Source organism: Ictidomys tridecemlineatus, chromosome 7 (assembly GCF_052094955.1).
Source record: "Ictidomys tridecemlineatus isolate mIctTri1 chromosome 7, mIctTri1.hap1, whole genome shotgun sequence".
NCBI lineage: Eukaryota > Metazoa > Chordata > Mammalia > Rodentia > Sciuridae > Ictidomys > Ictidomys tridecemlineatus.
The window spans coordinates 142,566,374-142,593,284 of record NC_135483.1 but is presented as its reverse complement, the minus strand read 5'-3'; the positions used below and the strand labels follow the sequence as shown (position 1 = coordinate 142,593,284).

At 35.3% G+C, this 26,911-nt stretch overlaps 1 protein-coding gene across 1 annotated transcript in view; it reads left to right on the top strand.

Annotated features, from left to right (window-relative positions):
* Nucleotides 1-26,911, top strand: part of Cirsr (corepressor of RBPJ and splicing regulator) — a 40,454-nt gene that overhangs the window by 12,435 nt on the left and 1,108 nt on the right. Inside the window, exons 8-9 of the mRNA XM_005324610.4 lie at nucleotides 23,912-24,018; nucleotides 25,171-25,256. Coding sequence (XP_005324667.2) covers nucleotides 23,912-24,018; nucleotides 25,171-25,256 — 193 coding nt within the window. The remainder of the gene's footprint in view (nucleotides 1-23,911; nucleotides 24,019-25,170; nucleotides 25,257-26,911) is intronic.

Sequence of the window (26,911 nt, the reverse complement as noted above, 5' to 3'; positions counted from 1 at the left end):
TTTTAAAAGTATTGAAAACAAGAGCTAGGTTTGTGGTTTAGTGGCAGAGCACTGGCCTCGCACATGTGAGGTACTGGGTTCGATCCCCAGTGTCACATAAAAATAAATAAACAAAAGTATTGTGTCCAACTACAACTAAAATATTTTTTAAAAATAAAGATATTATGTCCATGTTTAACTAAAAATATTTTTTAAAAAAATAAGTATTGAAAACAATAAAACCCCACAGTCACATGCCACACAGTTAGTAAATTCCTGTGTAATGCAGCTGGTTATTGACTTTTCTTTAGCCCTCCATTTGTATCCATTAACTTTATGGTAATTCAGTGTATGCAATTCAGGTTTTTGTATGCCATTCATTGGGGTACTATTGTAGAACTATTCTTCAGTTAAATGAACTTTGTCCAAATAACATGAATGAAGTAGAAAAATACATAACTTGTTGAATCCTATTGTTTTACCTATATTTAACCATATTTAAGAAGTCTACATATATTGACATATGTTACATATAATATATTGTCTGTTTTGCCTGTGGAATTTGGTAAAGACTTGAAAGAACTGTATACAGGGTGTTGGAGCAAGTATGGTAAGATGAATATTTCAATCCTTTGTTAATAAATTGAACAGCCATTTTGAAGGACCATAATATATATCAGAAGTATTCAAAACATCATTTGGGGCATGCCTGTAATCCTAGCTACTCAGGAGGCTGAATCAGGAGGATTGCAAACTTGAGGCCAGCCTTAACAATTTACTGAGGCCCTGTCTCAGAAAAACACAAACAAAAATCCACCATATCCTTTTACCGTCCAGTAGTTAAAAGAAAGCAATAAGGTACACCCTCAAAGATTCACAGTAGTGAAAGATTAGAAACAACATGTAGACTTCTCAAGTATGGTTAAATATAGGTAAAACAATAGAATTCAACAATTTATGCATTTTTCTACTTTGTTCATATTATTTGGAAAAAGTTCATTTGACTGAAGAAGAATTCTACAATAATACCTCAATGAATGTCCATCAGTAGGGGGTTTATTCAGCAGTTATTAATGGAGCAATTATAAGTTCTGTGATGAAAATGTAATTGGAAACTGTGATCAAAACTAACTGGGGAGTTACTATATTAAGTGGTCAGAAAGGCCCCTCTGAGGAAGTGATGTTAAGATGAGACCTGAATGACAAGACGAATACAGCAGTGTGAAACCTGCGAAAAGAGCATTTGGCGTATCAGGCAAAAGAAACAGCCTTTCATACAGAGAGACCCATCAATCCTGATAGGGTACATACTTAGTGGCACTCACCTAGTGGTGAAAAACATTGACTAAAGGGCCTGGGGTTGTGGCTCAGCGATAGAGCGCTTGCCTAGCCATGTGTGAGACCCTGGGTTTGATCCTCAGCACCACTTAAAAATAAATAAATAAAGGTATTGTGTCCAACTACAACTAAAAAATAAATATTAAAAAAAATATTGATTGAAGATGACTCCTTAGATGCTTGCTTTAGAACTTCTACTCTGCTGCTTCTTAATTGTAACTTTAGGCAAGTTATTTAACATCTCTTGCTGATATGTATAAAACATGATAGTACCTACACCTCATAAAGTTGTTATGAAAACTAGATAAGTTAATACATGATGCTTAGAATAGTGCCTGGCATGTAATAATCACTTCTTGAGTATTTTTTTATTAATTGTGGAGTATCTCCCGCAAATGGAATACTCTACAACCGTATGTAATATATATACATGAGTAATATAGCTAGAGATCTATGTTGATATGTAAGGATATAGGAGGATATATCAAGTGTAAAGAAAGTTAAATGGTATCAATTAAAAGTATGTAGGATAAACAAAATGTCAGGCATTTCATAATTAAATTGGCTTTCAAGGATGAAGTTATTTTTAAAATCTGTATGATTTTAGATGCTCTACCTTTTATGATAAAAGGATGACTTACTGATATAAGAGTCTCTATTTTTAGGGTTGTCAGTGTAGCTCAGTGGTAGTGCATTTGCCTGGAGCCTCTGGATTTGATCCCTAACTCCCCACACCCCCCAGAAAAGCCCTATTTGAAAATTAATTCTTAGAACCAGTTTATTGTTTATTTTTCAAACACTTGTTTTTAGCAACTGTGTATTTGACATCCTACACATTAGCCAGTAAGTTTTTTAAACTTTATGTTCTGGTTTATTGAAGGTATAGACTATTCCTAGTTTCCAGTTAAATCAGAAACATTAACATATCACATAAGAGACAGTTGGGCACAGTGGTGCATGCTTATAATTCTAGCAGCTCAGGAGGCTTAGGCAGGAGTATCACAAGTTCAAAGCCAGCCTCATAAACTTAGCAAGACCCTGACTCTAAATAAAAAATAAAAGGGGCTAGTGACAATCTACTCAAAATTAGAATACGATTTAAGAGTCTGTTTAATAGAGGAAAGTATTGTTAAATTAGGTAGTTAACAGAGTAAGAGGGACTAAAATGATCTCTGAAGAATTAAAATTTAGATAGGTGAAAAGAAAGTTTGACACCTCCCCCCCCCCAAAAAAAGACCTGAAGAAAAACATAAGCACAAAAGAATTTAACTTGAATAGAATAAAATTTGAATGGCTCTCAAGATGGGATGGAGGGAATTTGTCCATTCATCCTGCAACCAGTGTTTCCCAAGCTTACCTACTGTAAGGAATCACTTAACACAGCTTGTTTAAATATTGGTTCTCAAGCTCCTGCCCCATAGGGGCTATTGAATAAGAGTCCAGAGAAAAGTCTGAGAATCTTATCCTTGGTTAATGCTTATGATCTGTTGTTTGTCTTTGGAAGGCGAATAATATAGAGGAAAAGGAAAGAGAAATGTGTTGAAAGAGCCTTTACATAAAAAAAGGGGGGGACAAATTTTCAACATTTCTAATTTTTAAGTATTGTAAAGAATCTAAATATCGTGCAATAGGGGAATGGCATGATAAACTGTTGATATGTTAAGTGAACTAAAGGATATTAATCAAGCTAGGTATGGTATCGCAGGCCTATAATCCAGCTACTCAGGAGGCTGAGGCAGGAGAATCACAAGTTGGCGACCAGCCTCAGCAACTTATTGAGACCCTGATTCAAAATAAAAAATGAAGGGCTGGGGATGTGGCTCAAGCGGTAGCGCGCTCGTCTGGCATGCGTGTGGCCCGGGTTCGATCCTCAGCACCACATACCAACAAAGATGTTGTGTCCGCCGAGAACTAAAAAATAAATATTAAAAAAAAAAAAAATTCTCTCTCCCTCTCTCTCTTTACTCCAGATAAAAAATACTAACTGAATTTGCATTTGAATTAGTGAAGATGTTAATTTGGTGAAATCACAAGCAATATTATTTTGTATTAAAATTTTTAAATAAACTTAAAATTTAGCCTTTTTAAACACTGATACTCTTCAGAAAGCTAATGCTTTCCTTTCTATTTCCATGTTAAGTTTATTTTCAGAATAATTAGAACAGCTAAAGGAAGCAGAGTTATGGTTGTGGTGCAAAGGCTGTGTTCACAATGAGAAATACCTAACAGACTGAATTAATTCTTTGCCTTAATCTTTATATCTTTAAGATATTAGGGAAACTATATCTTTAAGATATTAGGGAAACTTCCATTTCCAGTTTTTTCTTTCAAACTGACAAGGTATGAGAGTAAAAACTGCCATATACACAGGGTATTTTAATTTCTTAAATTCTGTATCTGAATTGTCTAAGAATATCTGAAGACATTGAATTCTGTTAAAATTGTGAAAGGAATAGGGATTCATTCAGTTGTAAAGCCCTTGCCTAGTATGCACAAGGTCATAGGTTCCATCTCCAGCACCACAAAAAAAGAAAAAGAAATCAATAGCTTTCACTGTCTAGGCTATTACATAAGGTGAAAGTTACCAATCTGTTTCTGATGTACCATCAAGGTTGAAAACCATTATCTTAAGCTGTTTATAAGAATAATTGAAGATTTGGGAGGATAGTACCTTTTACTGTTGATTTGTTTATTTAACTTGTGTTTTATTTATCATAAAGTCATAAATTTTATCCTAAGGAAATAGTCATGAATATGTCCTAAAGATTTAGTCACAAAGAATTGTGTATGATAGTGAGAGACAATACTAAAGTATCTAGTAAAAAAAAAAAAAAAAAATTCCCCCGTACTGGGGTTTGAACCCAGGGGCATTCTACCCACAAGCTATATCCCCAGCCCTTTTTATTTTTATTTTGTGACAGGGTCTTACTAAATTGCTGAGGCTGTTCTTGAAACTTGTGTGTGATCGTTCTGCCTCAGCTTACCAATCTGGGATTATGAACATGAACCTGGACTGTTGAAAGGAAATTAAGTGAATTATGGAACATTGTTATAATGGAATTCTGTACTATGCAGCATTTAAAATGATAAGATTTCTTAATGATGGGGATATTTTTAAAACATTAGTGAAATTTTAAAAAATAGGTTATAAGACAGAGAAGTTACAGTTGTATATCTGTTTCTGTGTATAGGTAGACACAGAAACAGATATTTTGAAGAAAAGGATTGGAAGGAGATACACCAAATTAATAGTGGTTGTGTTTGGGTAGTAGGATTACTAAGATTTTTAGTTTTATTTTTTTGCTTATCCATATTTCCAACAGTGAAGATAAATTACATTTATAAATTTTTAAGTGAGCATTTCTTTAAAAGAATTAAAAATTATACATAGAAATAAATTATTTTAAATTGTATTGCTCCATTAATGCCTCTAAAGTTTGACCTGAATTTAGCAGTAGTACTTAACTAAAGCTAATAGAAACTCTTAAAGGTTTCTCAAAAACAAAATCAAAACTCTACTATCTTAAATAGAAAAGTGAGTAATAATGATGTAATATTCTGAACTTGAATGCAATGAAAAATAAACTGACCAATTTCCTAATCCACTTGGTGATTCAAACTAAAAAAAAAAAAAATCTTTTCATTTAAAAAAATCACCTATTGAATAATATCTCACCAGTGAATAGAGATTATTTTTGCAATAAGGCAATTTCAGTAGATGTGGTTATCATGGGATAATCACACCCCTGGGGTACAGCCTTGTGCCTGTAATCTCCCAGGAGTGTAATTATTTCATGATAACTGCACCCCCTGGTGTTACATTATTTCTATTATGAAATTCTTAGTTTAGTATATAAAGTAACTTACTTTGATCACTGGAAACTGCAAGGTGCTGTTAGAATGCTCCAGCTGTGAGGTTTACAGAGACCAGCTATAAGATTTACTTCTCCTTTACAAAGTTAAATTAGGCAATCAAAATGCTTCTTTGGGCTAAGCTGGTTTAGAATATCTTTTCTACTGAAAAGATCATCTTACCTTTTTCATCCACTCCAGATACATCAAAATTATCCTTAAAACTTGTAAGCTTCAGTGGTAACTGAATTTTTATAAAATATTCTATAACATAGTTAAATGACTAATTCATATCTTTTATCTATACTCTGTAGACCTTATTTTTATCACTGACTCTTAACATCTGTCAGTTATTTGTGTTTTTAATGTTTATTGAAATTAAAAATCTTTTTCTTTTTTCTTAAACCACAGTGGAGTATTTCAACAGAGCAAGTGATTTGTTTGTTTTTTCTGGTACTAGGGATTGAACCCAGCCAGGGCCTCATGCATGCTAGGCAAGTGCTCTACCACTGAGCTGCATCCCCAGCCTTTTTATTTTATCTTGAGACAGGGTCTCACTAAGTTGCCCTCAAACTGAGGCTGACCTCAAACTGAGCAAGTATTTTTTAAACAGCTTTATTGAGCTATAATTTACATGCCATCAATGCAATGGCTTTTAGTGTATTTACAGAGTTGTACATCTATCACTATAGTCAATTTTAGAACATTTTCATTTTCCTAAAAAAGAAAGGAAGAAAGAAAGAAAGAAAGAAAGAAAATCCCTTGACCCTCACCCTCCAGTCCCCAGCTGTAGGCAACCACTAAACTACTTTCTGTCCCTATATCTTTGCCTCTTCTGGACATTCCATTCTTCCATGGAATGTGTTTTCCCATTATGCTTAAATGCCCAGATATTCACACACACATACACTAGTCTCATAATAGCCCACCAGGATACAAGTTTATATGTAGACACCTATAAAACAGGTAAATGTGTAAGATTTTCTTCAAAAAACATAAAGCAAAATTCTATTTTTAAACTCCTCTTTTCCCTAAACATGGATTTTGTGTCTCTCTCCATGTTTGACTTTCAGATCTTTTTCTTCAGGAAGAAATAGTTAGCTCTAAATAGTTACTCTATAGGAGAGCTAGACATGCTGAAGCACTTCCATTGCTAATATTTGATTAAAGATTATTACACCTATATTTTTATACCTCATGAGAGGTACTGGCATGTAATTTTTCTTTCTTGTTTGTATTTGGTTTTGGTATCAGGATGATGTTAGTCTTATAGAATAAGTTAGGTAATGTTCCTTCTGTTTCTGTTATCTAGTAGAGATTATTAATATAATTTCTTCTTAGGGCTGGGGATGTGGCTCAAGTGGTAGCGCACTCACCTGGCATGCATGCGGCCTGGGTTCGATCCTCAGCACCACATACAAACAAAGATGTTGTGTCCGCCGATAACTAAAAATAAATAAATAAATATTTAAAGAATTCTCTCTCTCTCTCTCTCTCTCTCTCTCTCTCTCTCTCTCTCTCTCTCTCTCTCCCTCTCCCCCCCTCTCCCTCTTTCTCCCTCTCTCTCCTTGTCTCACTCTCTTTAAATATATATATAATTTCTTCTTTAAATATTTGATAAAATTAACCAGTGAATCCATCTGGGCCTGTCACTTTTTGTTTTAGAAGGTTATTGATTGTTGGCTAAATTTCTTTACTAGATAGATGCCTATCAAATGACCTTTTTCTCCTTTTGTCAGCTTTGGTAGATTGTGTCTTTCAAAGAATTGGTCCATTTCATGTAAATCAGATTTAATGGTATAGAATCATTTGTTGTATTCCATTATTACCCCTCTAATGTCCATGGATCTGTAGTGTTGACCCTCATTTCATTTCTCTTTCCTTGGTTAGCTAGAGCTTTATCAACTTACTGATCTTTTCAAAGAACCAGCTTTTGTTGTGATTGATTTTTCTCCCTTGTTTTCCTCTTTTTATTTCTTCTCCTCTTATTTTGAATTTAATTTGCTCTTCCTTTTCTAGTTTTATAAGACAGAAGATTATGTAATTGATTTGGGAGAGGTAATGAAGTTGGAACCCAAGGCCTCACCCATGCTAGTCAAGTTCTGTTCCACGGAGCTACATTCCAGCTCTACATATTGATTTTAAATCTTTCTTCTAATACATGTATTTAGTACTATAAATTTCTTTCTGAGTTGGTTTTTGCTGTGTCCTACAAAATTTAATAGGTTTTATTACAATGATTTCTGACATTAATTACCCAGAAATAGGACAGACTTCATAGGTTAACAGTTCTCCAAAGACTATTCTCAATTAAGACACCAGCTACAAATTTGGGAGTTCCTAGACCACCCACCAAACCTGCTACAAATCCAGGGTTCCTTCTACCTGCCTAAGGTTTGATAATTCACTAGACTGACTTACAGAACTCAGAAACTAACACTATACTTGTGATTACAATTTTACTATAGTAAAAGGATAAAAATCAGGGTAAGCCAAAAGAAGAGGTACATAGAACAACGTCTGGGAAGGTCCCAGACACAGTCTTCCAAAGTCTCCCTGTAGAGTCAGTACCTGTCAATCTTCTTGTACACTAATAAATAACAACTTGCACGGAGTTTTATTAACCAGGAAAGCTTATCCAAGCTGTCTAGTTTTTATTGGTCTTTATTACATAGTTGTGAATGATCAAAATCATTAGCCATGAGATTTAACTCTTCTATCTCCAGCCCTTCTTTCTTCCTCAAAGGGCTCTCTCACCTAGCTCAAAGTCTAGCCCTCTAATCACATAATTTATTTTTCTGGTATGGTCAGCCACCATCTTGAGTCAGCTCTTTTTTTGTTGTTTTGTTTAGTATCTTTTTAGTTGTAGGTAGACACGATACCTTTATTTCATTTATTTATATGTGGTGCTAAGGATCAAACCCAGGACCTCTCACCTACTAGGTGAGTGCTCTACCACTGAGCCACAACCCCAGCCCTTGTGTCATCTCTTTAGCATGATCTGATCATGTATATTGAAATTAAAAATCTTTTTCTTTTTTCTTAAACCACAGTGGAATATTTCAATCATGAGTCACCATCATGAGTCACATCAATAACATAAACTATCAGGACCCACCAAAGATACTCTTATTACAGGAAATGTCAAGAGTTGAGGTTCCCTAAGAACTGGGGATAAAGGCTAGGCATGGGGACCAGCCCAGCCATTCAGGAAGCTGCGGCGGATCGCAAGTTCAAAGCCAGCCTCAGCAATTTATGAAAGCCCTGTCTCAAAAAGTAAAATGTGCTGGGGATGTGGCTCAGTGGTTAAGCACCCCTATGTAGTACTTTAAAAAAAAGAACTGGGGACAAAGACCAGCCCAAAATTTTTTTTTTGTTTTTTTTTTTGGTTTGTTTGTTTGTTTTTTTAATATTTATTTTTTTAGTTTTAAGTGGACACAATATCTTTATTTCATTTTTATGTGGTGCTGAGGATTGAACCCAGTGCCTCACGCATGCTAGGCAAGCACTCTACCACTGAGCCACAGCCCCCCAAAATTGTTATACAGCAGTTGTATTGTCTATTCTTAGTTCAAAATATTTTTTACTTTCTCCTGAGACTTCTTTGATATATGTGTTTAGAGCTCTGTTATTTAATCTCAAAATATTTTAGGTTTTTCTTTTACTTTTATTAAGTTGTGTTATATGGCCCAGATGTGGTCTATTTGGTAAATGTTCTATATGAATGTGAGAAAATATATATTATTCTGCTGTTGCTAGGTGAATGAAGTATTCTATAAATATCAACTAGGAAAAAAAATGTCAACTAGATCCAGTTGATGGATCAGTTCAATATATTCTGATTTTTCACCTGTTGTATCTGTCAGTTATTGATAGAGGGATGGGAAGTCTCCAGCTATAATAGTGGAGTTGCCTGTTTCTAAAGATACTCATCAGTTTTTGCTTTACACATTTTGATGCTCTGTTAGGCACATACACATATTTGGGTCTTTTTGGAAAATTGACTCTTTGACCGTTGTGTAATACTCTATTTAGCCTTGGTTATTTGTCCTTGCTCTGAAATCTGCTTGTCTAAAATTAATATGGCACCGGGTACAGTGGTGCATGCTTGTAATCCCATCTACTCAGAAAGCTGAGACAGGAGGATTACAAATATGAGGCAATCATACTTAACAACCAGAGCAACTTAGCAAACCCCATCACAGATTTAAAGAATAAAAAGGGTGGCTCAGTGGTTTTAATGCAGTGGTAGAGTTCCCCTGGATTCAATAAAATTAATATATATGCTCCATCTTTATTTGGTTATTGTTAGCCTGGGGTATATCTTTCCCCATTCATGCACTATTTTGCTTTGTTTTTATTTTTGTTTTTTGTGGTGCTAAGGATCGAACTCAGAGGCTACCACATGCTAGGCAAGCACTATGACTGAACTAACCCCATCCCCCATTCTTTTACTTTTAATTTGTGTCTTTTTTTTTTTTTTTTTTTAGTACTGGGGATTGGGGTACTTAACCACTGAACTACATCCCCAGTTCTTTTTTGAGATAGGGTCTCACTAAGCTGGCCTTGTCCTTAAGATCTTTCTGCCTTTGCCTCCCGAGTTGCTGGGATTATAAGTGTGCATCCCCCAGCTCCTGTGCCTTTATCTTTAAAGTAGATTTCTTTTAAATATCATACAGTTTTGTCTTTTTTTTTTTCTTATAGTCTCTTATCTGGTATGTTAAGATTCTTTATATAAAATTGATGATTGATATAGTTAATAGCTTTCATTTTTTTAACATTTATTTTTTAGTTATAGGTGGACACAGTATCTTTATTTTACTTTATGTGGTGCTGAGGATTGAACCTAGTGCCTCACACATGCTAGGTGAGCACTCTACCTCTGAGCCACAACCCTAGCCCCTAGCTTTTGTTTTTTGTAATTGTTTTCTATTCATTGCCCTCATTCATCGTTTCATTTTTGTTCTTTTTCTGCCTCATCTGGTTTTAAATGAGTATTTTATATGATTTCACATTTTCTCAACATTCAATTATACTATTTCTTGATATTTTTTTTTAAATTGGTCATCTCAGACTTTGCAATATACACGTATAACTAAGTCTACTTTCAAAGAACACTCTACAACTTCCTGAATAGTGCAGGTGTCTTTTAACAAAGTACCTAGTTCCTGTTATATAATAGAGTTCTTCCTTCCTATCCCTTAAACATTGCTGTTATAATTTCATTTACTCATAAGCTATAGTCATTTATTTTTTCTATCTTTATTTTGAATCAGCAGTTATCCTTTGGATCAGTTAAGAATATGAAAAATGGGTTGGGAATATACCTCAATGGTAGAACACTTACCTAGTATGCACAAGGCCATGAATTGATCCCCAGCACTGCAAATAAAGAAAAAAAATGAAAAATAAAAGATCTGATTGATTTTATTTGACCTTCATTTATTCTTTCTTGAACACTCTTCCTTATGTAGACCTGAGTTTCTGACCTAGGTTATTTTGTTTCTCTCTGAAAAACTTAAAGACAGGTGTACTGACAGCAAATTCCTTGTTTGTCTGTTTATTTTGTATTTTAAAGAAGGTCTTTGTTTTTATACTTTTGAACAATAATTTCAGTGATACTGAATTCTAAATTGGTGGGGTTTTTTCTTTCTTTTTATTCGTTTGTTAGTTCTAATCAGTTATACCTGACAATAGAAAGTTCTTCAATTCATTGTACACAAATGGAGCAGAAATTTTCACTTTTCTGGTTGTGCATGAACTCAACCTATACCCTACAGATTTAAAAAGTGACGCAACCACTTCAGTGCGTTGTGTATATGTACCATCATACCATTTGAAAAATAGATACCTTCTTTATCTATTCATCTGTTGAAGGGCATCGAGGTTGCTTCCATAGTTTAACAACTATCACAATTGCTAAACTGTGGAAGCAACCTCGATTCACAGTTGCTAAACTATGGAAGCAACCTCGATGCCCTTCAACAGATGAATAGATAAAGAAGCTGATGGTACATATATACAATGGAATATTACTCAGCAATAAAAGAGAATAAAATGATGGCATTTGCAGGTGAATGGATAGGTTTTTCTTCTTAACATTTCATTTCTCTCAATTCTGTGTGAATGATGAATTCACTGAGTATAGAACACATATATCCACTCTACCACTGAGCCACATCCCCAAGCCCCTCATTTTCTTCTTGCTTGCATGGTTCTTTAAGAGAAGTCCAGTGTAATTTTTTGCTCTTCTCTAAGCATGGTGCTTTTTTCCTCTAACATCATTCAAGACTCTCTCTTCATCTTTGATTTTCCTCAGTTTGAATATGATGTGCATAGCTATGATTAATTTTGGCATTTATCCTATTTGGTGTTCTCTGAGCTGTGGACTTGTGGTTTGATGTATATCATTAACTTTAGAAAATTCATTATTTTTCAGATGTTTCTTTTATTATTTTCTTTCTTTTTCTTGTATTCCTCTTATATATATTTACACATTTTAGATAGTCCTACAACTCTTGGATGTTCTTTTTTTCTCTCTCTCTTTTCAGTTTAGGAAGTTTCTATTGCTTTTGTCTTTTTATTTATTTATTTTTAGTTCTTAAGATGAAATCCAGGGCCTCATGCATGCTAAGCACACACTGCACTGAACTACACCCCTAGCACCTTCTGTTGACATATCTTAAAACTCAATGATTCTTTCTTACTGATGAGTCCATCCAAGGCATTCTTCCTTATCTTTTTGTCAGGAGGAGATGCAGTACTAGGGATGGAATCCAGGGGTGCTCTCCCACAGCATGATATCACTAGCCTTTTTTATTTGGAGTTTCCCAAGTTGGCCTCTAACTAACAGTCCTCTTGCCTCGTACTTTTTTGTTTTTCAATTTTTTTAACTTCTTGTTGTTGTTGCACCTTTATTTTATTTATTTATTTACTTACTTATTTATGTGCGATGGTGAGAATTGAGCACAGTGCCTCACACATACTAGGCAAGTGCTCTTACCATTAAGCACAATCCCAGCCCTCTGTTAGTACTTTTTATTGCTGGTATTTCTCTTTTGCTTCTTTTTTAGAGTTCCAGATTTCTGCTTATATTATCCATCTGTTCTAAATGTAGCCCACTTTTTTCATTAGAGCCCTTAGCATAGCAATCTTAGCTTTCAAATCTCCAGTCTGATAATTCCACAATCTCTGCCATATCTGAGTTTGGTTGTAATACTTGCCTTTTTCTTCAGATTGTCTCTCTCTTCTCTCTCTCTCTCTCCTTCTCTCTCCTTCTCTCCCTTTCTCCCTCTCTCCCTCTTTCTCTCTCCCCTCCTCCTCCGTCCCCACCCACCCCACAACATGCCTTGAAATTTTTTGTTGAAAGCCGGACATAGTATATCAGATAAATGGAATTTATGTAAATAGCTCTTTACTGAGACGTTTTATATTTATCTGCCTTGGAGTTAGGCAGTATGGACTGTTTGTTGTAGCTATAGATGTCTGAGGCAAAAATTCCTCTAGTGTCTCCTCTTATTTTTTGATTTCCCAAGAGATTCCTTCTTCAACATTAAGAGTCGAGTCTGAGGGCTGGGGATGTGGCTCAAGCGGTAGCGCGCTCACCTAGCATGCGTTCGGCCCAGGTTCGATCCTCAGCACCACATACAAATAAAAAGATATTGTGTCCACTGAAAACTAAAAAAAAAAAATATTAAAATTCTCTCTCTCTCTTCTTCCCTCCCTCCCTCCCTCTCTTTAAAAAAAAAAAAAAGAGTCGAGTCTGAGCACTCATTTCTTTCATTTATAATACCTTTAAGGTGATAGTAAGATGTAGGAGAAGGTGAAGCATTCTATAGTCGTGTGATTAGGTATTAGTCTTTTAGTTAGCCTATGCCTCTCCTGGTTGTAACCTTCACAAATGTTTCTCAGCATTTCCCCTACACTTCTCAGATTTTTTTACCCCATGTAGGTATTTGTCAAAATACCTTTGGCAAGAGAGTTTCCCTAAAGAGTAAGCATTTGTTAAAGAAAACAAAGTGTACTGAGCATATTTCAAAATGGTTACTTTCCCCTTCCCATTGATACAAGGAAAGGACAAGGGGATTATTCTTTGGTCTTCACAGTGAGAATCAGATAAGACTCCTAGAAACAAGACTCATCAAAGTGTGGGACCTTTCTAAGCCTGGCCCTCAAGAGTTTTTCTCTCTCAAGTTAGTCCCTCAAGACTCCAACAATCAAGCAGTACCTTGAATATTCCTACCAGTTGCTTTCTCTTCTCTCAGCAATGGTTTCTGATACCAACAAGCTATAAATTCTGTATGTCACCTGTCTCCAGTTTTCAGGTGTCATTTTGCCCTGCATCCTCAGTTTTCTAAAGATCTAAGTTGGTTGATTTTCATGTTTTTTAGTGTTTTTCTTCATGTGAAAATAGGAGGACTTTCAAGCTTTTTATATAAAAGCAAATTTAAAACAGTATTACCGGATATATTAGATATAGACAAAATTGCATTTTCTTTATATTGCCCAAGTCTTGAGTTCCAGACATCCCACAAACAACTAAGATGATAATAGGTACTTAATGTTTTAATATCTGTACCTAATCTCATTTATACATAGCTTTTAGTATTCTGGAACAATCCAAAAAATGAATAAATGTTCAAAGTAAGAAATGCCTTTTTTTTCTTCTCTGCAATGCTGGGGATTGAACCCAGGGTTCTCAAGGATGCTAGTATCCCCAGCCCTAAGGAAAGCCTTATTTTACATTTGCACAAAGATTCATGTACCAGTGCTCTTTTCCTTGCCTAAATTTCCCTCTTGATTTTTCTTGAAGAGTGTTCTATGAAGCCATAGTACTGATAAAAGTTTTTCTACAACAGAAACTTCCATGTGCTGCTCCTCAATCTTATCAAGAGCCTTTCATGTTTGAAGGCATTTTTTATTACTTGGGAACATGTTTGAGAAATTTAATAATTGTCTTATCATAAGCTTTGCTAAGAAGACACTTATGCGCATGCTGGAGGGACTTTCTGTAGAAAGGGAAATGATAAACTCAGTAGCCCTTCTGGCACCCCCAGAATCTGTTATATTGAATCTGTTATGGAGTTCTTATATACAGCTCCTTGAAGAGGTTCAATCCTACCAGCTTACCTATGAAGATAGCCCTGCATCTCTTTTTCTTTTTTAGAGAGAGAAAGAATTTTTTAATATTTATTTTTTAGTTTTCAGTAGACACAACATTTTTTTTTTTTTAATGTGATGCTGAGGATCAAATCCAGCGCCCCGTGCATGCCAGGCTAGCGCGCTACCGCTTGAGCCACATCTCCAGCCCCAGCCCTGCAATCCTTGGCAGACTTTTCAGTCTTCCAACATAATCCTTCTCCATAAAAAACATTTGTTACTAAAATCTCATTAAAGCGAGGCAGTGTCTTAGTCCATTTTCTGTTGCTCCAACAAAATACCTGAGAATATGTGATTGATTGATGTGTAATGGGGATTGAACCCAAGGACACTTAACCACTGAGCCACATCCATCCCCAGCCCTGTTTTAGACTTTGTTTAGAGACAGGGTCTCACTAAGTTGCTTAGGGCCTTGCCAAGTTGCTGAGGCTGGCTTTGAACTCCTATTCCTCCTGCCTTAGCCTCCTGAGCTGCTGGGATTATAGGCGTGTGCCACCATGCCCAGCAGACTGGGTGATTTATAAAGAATAGAGATTTATTATGGCCCATGATTCTAGAGGCTGGGAAGTTGGCACTGGCTTCTGCTTGGCTCCTAGTAAGGGCCTCATGCTATTTCAGCTTGGGAAGTGGAAGAACATGTGGGCATACTTTATAATAATCCTCTGCAGAGGTTATTAATCCTGTCCTATGAGAGAGTGAGAGCTCCCTCCTTCTGTCCCTCCTTCCTTCCCTTCCTTCCTCACACTAGATAGCATTAATCCCTTTATGAGCGTTGATCCCTCAGAGACTAAACACTTCTTAAAGGTCCCACTACCTCTCAACACCATAACACTGGGAACCAAGGCTCAACATGTGTTTTGGTGGGGTCAAACTATATTCAGACCATAACAGGCAGATATTACAACTACCAAAAAATTGACTTAAAAATTAAGAAGTTAAGCACCAATTCTCTCCTTTATAAGATAGTTGATCACAAGTGCTTATACTTGATTGTGGTTGATTTACTTTTTTCCTTTATATGTAGATGATTTTATGTTGTTAAATATTTTATGCAAGAAGAAGCTAGGTAGTAGTTGAAAAAAAAATGTGGACCTATTAAAGAGATTATCTAGGCTGGGTACAGTGGTGCACACCTATAATCCCAGTGGCTCAGGAGGCTGAAGAAGGAGGATTGTAAGTTCAAAGCCAGCCTCAGCAACTTGGCAAGGCCCTCAGCAACTTAGCAAAACCCTGTCTCAAAATATTAAAAAAGTCTGGGGTGTGGCTCAGTGGTTAATTGCCCCTGGGTTCAATCCCTGGTACCAAATAAAAAGAGAAGTTTATCTAGTAAAACTTGTCAAGTCATATTGTGGCAGAAGTCAAAATGATACTCTTTACTAGTACTTTAAATTTTAAGTGATACCAGTGGTTAAGTTATTTCAGACTATTTGTATATATTATTATAAGTTAGTGATTAAATTTGTTAAAGTGTCTGTTCCTTGAAATTCTACTGATGTGAACAAATTAATTACAGTCCTGTTCTAAATGACTCTGTTCTGTGTTAAAGGTGTGTGTGGGATTAGAGGAGGCTACAACTCCCACATTCTCAAAGGGGTATTATGATTCTCAGATAACAATCATAATTCTCTCTTACATATTTCTTCCTATTAACATCATTGCATCCTTTCAAGGTCTGCCAGCCTCAAGTAACAGAAATTAGTTTGAGATTACCCAGAAAGGAAAAGGAGAATGAATGGAATTCAGTACACCTAGTAAAACTAATTCTTCTACCCAAATCAAACATAATAAACTTAATATTAACCTTCATCATGTTCCAAATGTTTTGCTTTTTACCTTTTCTAAAATCTATGAGAATTTGAAAATCTATTTCAAATTCTATTTTATTCCTGAAAAATCTTAAGTTTTTCTGAGATAGGGCCTGTGTCTTATTTATTTTTGTATCCCCATTGCCTTAAACAATGTACATACTTAGTAAATAATAGTATAGTTGGTGAATAGAAAGGCTTTGCTAATAAACATCATTGTTGATCATCTCCTCTTAATTATATATATATACATATATGAGTATATATTAGGGGTACCAGGGATTGAACTCAGGGATACTCGACCACTGAGCCAAATCCACGGCCCATTTTTGTATTTTATTTAGAGACAAAGTCACACTGAGTTGCTTAGCACCTCCCTTTTGCTGAGGCTGGCTTTGAACTCTCAATCCTCCTGTCTCAGCCTCCCTAGCCACTGGGATTATAGGCATGTGCCGGCTTCCTCTGATTATATTTTATAATAGAAATTATAATTTGTTTTATTTACGAACTAATTTTCCCCAAAATATTATAAGTTTAAAGGTAAAATCCAAGTTCTTGAGAAGTTCTAATAAGATGAAATAACAAGCCCTCACTAACACACAAATTTTAAAAAATAATTTTCTGTGTTATATACTAGGGATACATAAGTTCAAATTCCCTATACAGGGCTCTCCTCAGTTATATACATACAAAATATATATGGGTATAGCGAGAGTCTATAGTACCATAGTCACTCAGTAATTACTAGTGACTGAAAAGATCATGTGTAACTTTTTTTTTTTTTAATAAAATACACTAGTCTTAAGTATAGGGTTTAAGTTTGGCAAATGTATACACCTGGTAACAAACATACCTGACAAGATAAGGAGCATTACCATCACCCTAGAAAATTCATATCTGCCCCTTTCTGGTCTGCCTCCTCTAATCATGAATTTCTAATCCCATCTATTAGTCATACCTGGTTTTTTATTTGGTTTAGTTTTTGGTTTTTTGTTTTGGCGCTAGGGATTTAACCCAGGGGCACTTTACCACTGAGCTACATACCCAGCCCTTTTTATTTTGAGACAGGGTTTCACTGTGTTGCTTAGGGCCTTGCTAACTAAGTTGCTGATGCTTGCCTGGAATTTGTGATCTTCCTGCCTCAACTTCCTGACTCATTGGGATTACAGGCCTGCGCCACCATGATTAACTTTATTATTGCTGGTTGTATCACCACTGTAATATTTGCATATAAATTAAGTTGAAAACAAGTTATAAAGATATAATCAAATATGTGTCAAATATCTTCATACTGATTCTGTAAATCAAGGTTGATTTTAATAAATAGTAATTTTTACTAGCATATAATAAGGACAGTTTGATATTTTTTTTGCCTTTGTGTATTTTTTAGACACATGGACTAAAATGAAATGTTTGATTTTCCTTTATATTGTGTGTTTTAATAGAGATCAGTTAGTTGTCTTCAGTATGAACTTGGGATGAGGGCAATAAGAAATCCTATTGTTTCCAGCCTCCTCAAAGATGAACTGGCAGTGTGTCAGGAAAATTCCCAGTATGGAGCAGTTTTATTACAATTCAGTACAATTGGTTCTTGCATAACCTTTAGAAAATCATACATAAAACATTCTCTTCTATATAAATAAAAATCACCCACACACTTTATTAATAGCTTTGTTCACTTTTTTCCCTGGGAATTATGCTGCATGTTCCTACTGTGCCCCTTTTTTAGTCTTTTTAAAAAGACAACTTTCTATAAGCTTTCTTAAAAGCAAAATGGTTACAGTAATATAAGTGTGAGGTAATTCTCAATAATTCCCACAAGACCTAGATCTCCCTCTTAATAATGTACTATAAATAGTGTTTCTAAGTGTCATAGTCAGTTTAACCTTAGGAAAGGAAAAAGGACAGAAGATTATGCTTTCATGGAAGTGATAGTCATGTTTTCTTTTTTTTGTGATAATATATAATGATTTACTTATGTGTATTCATTCTGGGGATTGAACCCACAGTCTCGTGCATGCTAAGCAGATGCTCTGCCACTGAGCTGTATACTCCCAACCAACCACTGGGTGTTTGGGGGGTTTTGTTGGTAGTAGTGGTTTGGCTTGCTTGTTTGTTTCTAGTGTTACTAGGGGTCGAACACAGGGCTTCAGAATTGTCAGTCAAAAGCTCTACCACTAAGCTGCATCCCCAGTGCAGGGGGGTTATTGATCTTATTTATTTATTTATACATTCTTGGAGATTAAATCCTAGGTTACTCTACCACCCAACTTTATCCTCAGCTCTCTTTATTTTTTTATTTTGAGGCAGTGTCTCTCCAGCAGTGTCTCCAGGTTGCCCAGGATGGCCTTGAACTTGTGATCTTCCTACCTGGGCTTCCTGAGTAGCTAAAGTTATGGGGCATGCAGCACCACCAGCCAAGGAGTGTTATTTTAAAATACACATTTTCAAGTTTATGCTGCTGTTCAACTAAGGCCGCAGTAAATACATGGTAAAAGGGGTTACAGAACATACCAAGTAGAAGTCTTACTAGCCTGATTTGCTTAATTGGAGATATATTTTGGGGCTATCATTTTCTGGAATACAAACTTTTTGGAAGATTTTCTATATATTATTCCAAAGGTAATAATCTAATAATAAACCTGTAGATCCAACTACCAATTTACAGAAAATTAAGGAGCTAGAAGAACATGTTCAACAGTATCACCCTCCATAATGTGGGATATTTAACAGGACAGATTACCTGGTTTCTTCAACAAATAAATAGCAAGGTGAAGGGAAGGAGCGGGTAAATTTTTTAAGATTAGAAAACTAGATACAATTGGAGAAATTTAAATATAAACTGGATATTAGATGGTTTTTTAAATTATCAATATTGATAGGTATAATAAAAATATTGCAATGTTAAGAAATTGTCCTTACTGATTCATACCAAAGTGATATCTGAGATTTTGCTTAAAATACTTTTCCAGAAAAGAAAGTTGGATGTAATAGATGAAACAAGAATGGTAAAATAATACATGCTTGAAGCTATGTTACATAGGTTTGAAACATTCTGTACCATAAAATTAAATTCAAAAGACATAGTTGGGCTAGGGATATAGTTTAGAAAAAGTTTGCTTGCCTAGCACACAAAATCCCTGGGATCAATCCCCAACACCACTGAACACACACATATATTGGAAAGGGAAAAAAATAGATCACCACAGTAAAAGCGAGCAAAACTGTATTCACTTTCAGAATAGCAGTTTAGTTTAGCAAACAACATCCCTATAAATTAACATGTAAAATTTGGGGGAAGGATAAAAAGGCATTTATAATGAAGCCTTACTCAACCTACAATTCATCCGATTTTCTCTTATACCATTAAATTTTTAGACAATACTTCATTTAAAAAGAATAATGAACTCAGAATGGAAGATACATCTGACAGTGGGAATAGTAGATGGACCTAACTCTGGCAGCAGAACACAACAAGGGTCTGTCTTGTCTTCTACCTTAGTCTCCCCCTTGTGCCATTTGTGGCATTCACCTGGGACTGCTGTCTTCTAATTGTGGAGGAGTCAGATTTGTGGCCTTTCCTCATAGCCAGACCTTTGGCTTTGTATATTTATCTGGGATAAAATACCTATTTTACTGCAGAACATTTTTGACCTTCTATTGCTCATTGCTTTTGTTCAGTTTTATATATATTTATTTTTTAGCTTTAGGTGGACACAATATCTTTATTTTATTTTTATGTGGTGCTGAGGATCAAACCCGGGGGATTAAGCCAAGGGCCTCAAACATGCTCTAACACTGAGCTACATCCCCGTATACACCCCACCTCCCCAGACAAGGTCTCGCTAAATTGCCCACACAGCTCTCAAACTTGTGATCTTCTTGCCTTGACTTCTCAAATAGCTGGGATTACTGGTATGCACTAGTGAGCCTGGCTAAAATAAATGTCCTTAATGAGTAGATTCAGCCCCTTACAAACATAATTTGTGCAGCTTAATTTACCTTCTGAGAATTTTTTCTTTCCTGAGTTACTGATTGCATGGTATTTTTCCTGAGAGAACATAGTCCACGTCTAATTAGTATATAGAACTGAACACGGTAGCACTATTGGTACTTTGACACTTTACAATATTGCCATATTACAATAAGAAAAGTTTGCAGAATAAATTAATATTGAGAGTAATTCCTTCAATGGACTTGCTTCCTAAATCAGAAATTGTTTTTTATGCTATAGAGGCCTAACCCAGTGTGGCTGAATGATGTAGAAAGCCCTTGCAAGTCTACGTTTTACTGAAATCTCTAGAATTATTCTGTCATAGTAAATTTAAGAGTTAACTAAATATTTCTGAGACCCAACTCCATTTGTAATTTAAATTAAGATATCATACATTAAAAATGTAGTTATTTTTTGTATTTGAACATTTGCATAATCTGTTTTATTAGCATATCTGTATTATCAATGAATTTTGAGTTCTCAGCCTAGTGTCATTTCTGTCAGTATAACTCTACATAGCCACTGCCACAGTGACATGAAAGTATAAAGATGTCTTGCTAAATATATCTTAATTAAACTTGACTTGTCACATCTTCTAAACACAGAGATTTAAACCTAGAACTTTTGATGCTAGGAGATTTAAGTACAAAAATAAGCCAGGCATGGTGGCACACTCACTCCTGTAGTTCTAGTGACTCCGGAGGCTGAAGCAGGTAGATCACAAGGTTGAGAACAGCCTCAGCAACCTAATGAGACCCCTAAGCAACTCAGCAAGATCTTGCCTCAAAATAAAAAGTAAAATGTGCTAGGAATGTGTCTCAGTGGTTAATAACCACTGGGTTCAATCCCCAATACTGGGGTGGGGTTGTGGCTCAGTGGAAGAGTGCTTGCCTAGCACACATGAGGTACTGGGTTTGATCCCCAGCACTACACGTACACACACACACACACACACACACACACAAAACCAACTAAATAAATCCCCAGTACCCAAAAAATAAAGGTGAATAAGACTAGATTTGAAAAATGTTACTACTAAGAACAATTTTTAAGAATTATAGACTGTTGTAAAATAATCATAAAGATTATATAGCTACTGGTAAAAATGAATTGTTACTATTAATTGAGTACTGTTTGTCAGGCACTTCACTAAACACTATTTACAAAGTAGTAATGTATGCTGTTTTTGTACTGCACAAAGTTCGGTTGGGGTTTTAAGAAATATAAATGCCATAAGAGTAATAGTTGTTGTGTAATCTGTATAATCTGTCACATTGATAAAAGAGAACATTTTCTTGAAGTAGTTGGAAGTACTGTAAAAAATGCATGCTTTCTAAAACATTAAAATTATCCATCTTGTGATGAAAACTAATGAAATTAGTGGTAACCTCTCATCCTAATGACCAAGCTCTTTGGCCCTTTACTAGAGTGGTTTTTGTCTTAATTCTTAGCATATTTGCTTTCTGAATTTATATGACATCTAATAAAGTTAACAGGGAATTGTATTTTTGACAGTTCAGAGGACACATTTTCTACTTTCTAAAAGTATGTTCCTACATGTGAAATTTGAGAATCCCACCAATTCTGTTGTTTTGGGTTCGGGGTTTGGGGTTTTTGGATTTTGCTGTGCTGTGGCTCAAACCCCCGTCTTTGCAGATACACTAGGTAAGCATTCTACCACTGAAGTACACGGAGCTGTTATTCATTCATGTGAAGCCATTAATTGTATGAGCACTTTTATGCCATTTAGAGACAACTAGTAACTAATACTTAAATTTTGAATTTTTAAAATTTTTAGTTGTAGATGGACACAATACCCTTATTTTATTTACTTTTTTGGGGGGAGGAGGGAGATACCAGGAATTGAACCCAGGGGCACTTAACCACTGGCTGAGGCTGGCTTTGTACTTGTGGTCCTCCTGTCTCAGCCTCCTGAGCCACTGGGATTACATGCCCCAGCGTATTTACTTATTTTTATGTGGTACTGAGAATCAAACCCAGTGTCTCACATGTAGTAGGCAAGCACTCTACCACTGAGCTACAACCCTAGCCCCTGAAATTTGATTTTTATTTAAAATTTTATTGTCAATATATACAACCATATTGTAATTTTTAAAGGGTCATTAAAGTAATCCATAGGAATTAAATATGAACTCTCCCCATATGTCAATGTTAGGCAGTTTCCTCCCTATTCTCTCCTTCACAGCTAGAGTAGCCATTCAGTTTTTCTTGATAACATGACTAGAATGGTAAAGCCTGGAGAGCAATACCCTTTTCCACCCAGTTTTACCAAAGCTGCTGTTGACAAATGAACAGATTTGGATTGATTGCCTTTTGGTTTTTTTGTTTGTTTGTTTTAAGTTCTTATTTTTTTTTCTTTTTAAAGAGAGAGAGAGAGAGAATTTTTTAATATTTATTTTTTAGTTTTCGGTGGACACAACATCTTTGTTTGTATGTGGTGCTAAGGATCGAACCTGGGCCGCATGCATGCCAGGCAAGCGCTTGAGCCACATCCCCAGCTCCTTGATTGCCTTTTGTTTTCCATGGTAACAGATAGTTACCATATTAACGATAAATAAGTGGTAAAAGACCAATAAAGAAGAGAAAAGGGAAAAAATAGACAAAATTTTTAATGAACAAACTAGAGAATCTGTTTCTGAATGTTTCTCTGTCTCCTACCATCTGTTATGAAGTCCTTGTCTTCAGTAACTGTCTGTCTTCCTTGTATTACAGACATGTGGCCCAGGGTAGTTCATTTAAGCTAATGTACAGAAATTTGGATGTAGTTACCATGAAATGTTGTCAGTTTCTTAGCTACAGGGAAAATAAAATGGAACAGGAATATAGAAAAGAAGGAGCTGGAGTTGTGGCTCAGTGGTGGAGGGCTTGCCTAGCACATGTGAGGCACTGGGTTCGATCCTCAGCACCACATAAAAATAAATGAGTAAAATAAAGGCATTGTATCCATCTACAACTAAAAATATTTAAAAGAAAAAGAAAATTAAGAGTGAAGAATCTCTTCTGCTTTACATAGCCTTATTTTGAGGGAATAGGACAGACCTTTCAACTTTTTTTTATAATGTATATTCTGTTAGTCCGTATCACAGGACCAAAAAGAAACTCACTTTTCAGTTTGGGATTTTGCAAACAGTAGCTTACGAAAAATATAAAATATGCACACCTATACCTATCCTAAAATTGCTTTTATCAACCCAAAACTAATAACTAGAAATTTCAAAATCTGGGCATATTTTATAAGTGAGATTAAAGAGCCTAGTCGTTACTCAGTAGACATGGAGGCAAGACTGTTGATAATATCAACCCTACAGCATTGTATTCAATATTAGTGTTTGATAAGCAGGGGTAAGGAATTTTCTTTTGGAAAGTAGGATAATAAATTGTGTATGTACCTGTAAAAATATCTCTTTTAAGTGAATTCTTACTGAGAGAGTAACTATTAAAAGTTTAATTGTAGTTTGTCATTTTGTTTTGATCTTATACTAAAAACTTCCAACCAAACAACATGTAAATATATCTTTTTCAATATGACAAAGTTGCATAAGAGAATCCCCTTGCACGTAAAGAAAAATGCAATTATTTTCTATTCTGAATCTCCAGACTGCTGTTTTAGAAAATCATATCTGATTATTTGCTCAGCAGAAGATTATTGAGTTGATTTAGCTGTGATTTTACTTAACAAAGCTTCAACTGCATTCCTACTGTGGAGTCCGAAAAAGGTAGAGAGATATAAATGATACATTCAAACTGTGATTTTTGTGAACAGGGCCATCGATGCACCCCTCGGAGCTAATAGCGGAGATGAGAAACAGTGGGTTTGCACTGAAACGAAATGTACTGGGGAGAAACTTGACCGCAAATGATCCATCACAGGTAATGATCTTTTTATCAGTAAGCTGAAAATGTCTATAAATCTAAATGTGATTGCTTGTGAATTGCTACTTAATGTTTCCAATATGCATATATCCATAAGAAAGTCACATAGAGCAAAGAAAATTCCTAAAATGTATTTTGATTTTGCCTCTTTATTATTTTAACCTAAATGAGAAATTGTTTATAAACCTATATTTTAATAAGTGAAATGGCTCCTCTGTGTTTATATGGATAAAATAACCGAATGAGTGTTAAGATTGTTTTTCCCTTCCTTTCAACTCACCCCTGACATGACATTAAATTGAACTAATGGTAAGAAATATATAGGCAAACTCCTAAAAATTACAGAAAATATTTTTAAACTTTTTTAATTTATTAAAGTTAGAAAATAGTTGAGTTTGAAGGGTTGTATTAGTATGTATTCGATAACATACAATTAAAATGATAAAGGCTAGAATTATGGATATCTGTGGATATTTTGACCTTCCTATAAGATTCATTATTTTTTTTTAACAGTGTTGGTAATTAGCTACATGCTAAACAAGTGCCCTACCAGTGAGCTACTTTCCCAGCCTCTCATGATCTTCTTGTTTTTTAAATTTCATTAAATTATTTTAAAGATAAAATATTTAAATAGGAAAATGCTGAAATTCAAGAAATCTAAAGATTGTTTCTGTGTTCATTTTTTCTTTTCTTCCTGATAAAGTTTTCTAATGTTAGCAAGGCAGTTGTATTAACATCTTATGATCCACTGTAACAGGTAGACTACAAAGAAATTTTTAAAATTCCATTCGCAGCCAGGTACAGTAAGATATATCTGTAATCTCAACGGCTCACAAGGCTGAGACAGGAGGATCACGAGTTCAAAGCCAGCCTCAGCAAAGGCAAGGCACTTACAACTCAGTGAGACCCTGTTTCTAAATAAAATACAAAAAATAGGGCTGGGGATGTGGCTCAGTGGTTGAGCATCCCTAAGTTCAATCCCTGGTACCAAAAAGAAGAAAAAGAAAAAATTCCATTTGCAGTTCCTAGTCCAAAATACCATATTCATCTATAGTATGTCCCTATAAAAAAAATCTTGTTTATGAATGTTTTCTTTCCTGATAACTACTTGTCTGAAAATTTAGCAATTTGATGTCTTTGTTGACTCAGGAGTATGTTGCAAGTGAGGGTGAAGAGGATCCAGAAGTGGAATTCTTAAAGTCACTCACAACCAAACAAAAAGAAAAACTTCTCAGGTAATTGGAAAAGTATATATTTAATAGATTTTGTGTGTGCATGTTTGTGGTGCTGGAGATCTGAAGCAGGGCCTCATGCACTACAAGGCAAGTGTGCTACCACTAAGCTACACCCCCAGCCACTAAGAGCTCTTGAAGCTATTTAATATGCATCATGTTGATTTATTCTTCAGCCAAAGTAATACAATTCTGTTGTCTTTTTTTTTCCCAATAATATAAGATTGTGTACTTGGATAATACCACAAACTATTGCACTTTTCAGTATATTTAATTTGAAAATTGACTTATTTGTAGGTTTTACTTTTCAAAATAGATTTGTGTGTATCTTTGCACAGTTTTTCTTAGAAAATATTTTTGGTGCTGGGAGTGGTGGCACACGCCTGTAATATTAGCAGCTCAGGAGACTGAGGCAAGATGATCCCGAGTTCAAAGCTAGCCTCAGCAAAAGGGAGGCTTGCTAAGCAACCCAGTGAGACCCTGTCTCTAAATAAAATACAAAATAGGGCTGGGGGTGTGGCTCACTGGTTGAGTGCCCCTGAGTTCAATTCCAGGTACCAAAAAAAGGAAGAAAGAAAATGTTTTTGCCCATGTGTCTTTGTTTTCTTTCTACATCTTGTACATTTTTGAGAAATGCTGAAAGAATGTTTAAGGTACATGTAAACTTTATATTAGACTACCTTTGGATTAATAAATCTAAGAAATGTCTGCTGAGTCCAATAGAGGGAGCTCATGATGTTCTCAGGAAGTAGAGTTTTAAGAATGGCTGAGAAAAGCCAGTGAAGACACTTACCTCAGAGAAACTCAAACATACCATATAAACAAGAAGTTACTCTTCTGAGCCTGCATATTGGTCTTTAGAAATTCTCAATGCCCTGATGGAATTGCTCTAATTATTTATAAAACTGAACAGTTGTTGAAAAGTAGTATGTGATTGTTTTGTTACATAAACCTAGAAAGGTCATCAATTTTTATTTATTTTTGTGGTACTAGTGATGGAACTCAGGGGTGGTTTACCACTGAATTACATCCCCAGTCCTTTTTGTTTATTATTTGGAGACAGGGTTTTGAGCCTAAGTTGCTAGGGCTGGTCTTGAACTTGCCATCCTCCTGCCTCAGCTTCCCAAGTAGCTAAGATTACAGGCATGCACCACTATGCACAGCTAAGGGTATCTTATTTTTTTTTTTTTTTAGTTGTCAATGGACCTTTATGTTATTTTATTTATATGTGGTGCTGAGAATAAAACCCAGTGCCTCAGACATGCTAGGCACGCTTTCTACCACTGAGCCACAACCCCAGCCCTAAGGGTATCAATTTTTAAAGTGTATTTTTATTTGGAATTTTTGGAGAATATATTCTTGAATATTGATAATGTAATATTAATATTTATTCTTGAATACTGATAATGTAATATTAATATTTTCATACTTTAATAAAATACACAGAAAGTTTCCAGTAGGTTCAACTAATGTGTACACCATTCACAGGCTTTTAGATATAGATATTTCTCTCTTTTTTTTTAATTGTAGATAGACACAATACTTTTATGTATTTATTTTTATGTGGTGCTGAGGATCAAACCCAGTACCTCATACATGCGAGGCCAGCACTTTGCCACTGAGCCACAGTCCCATCCCTCACAGGCTTTCTTTAGATC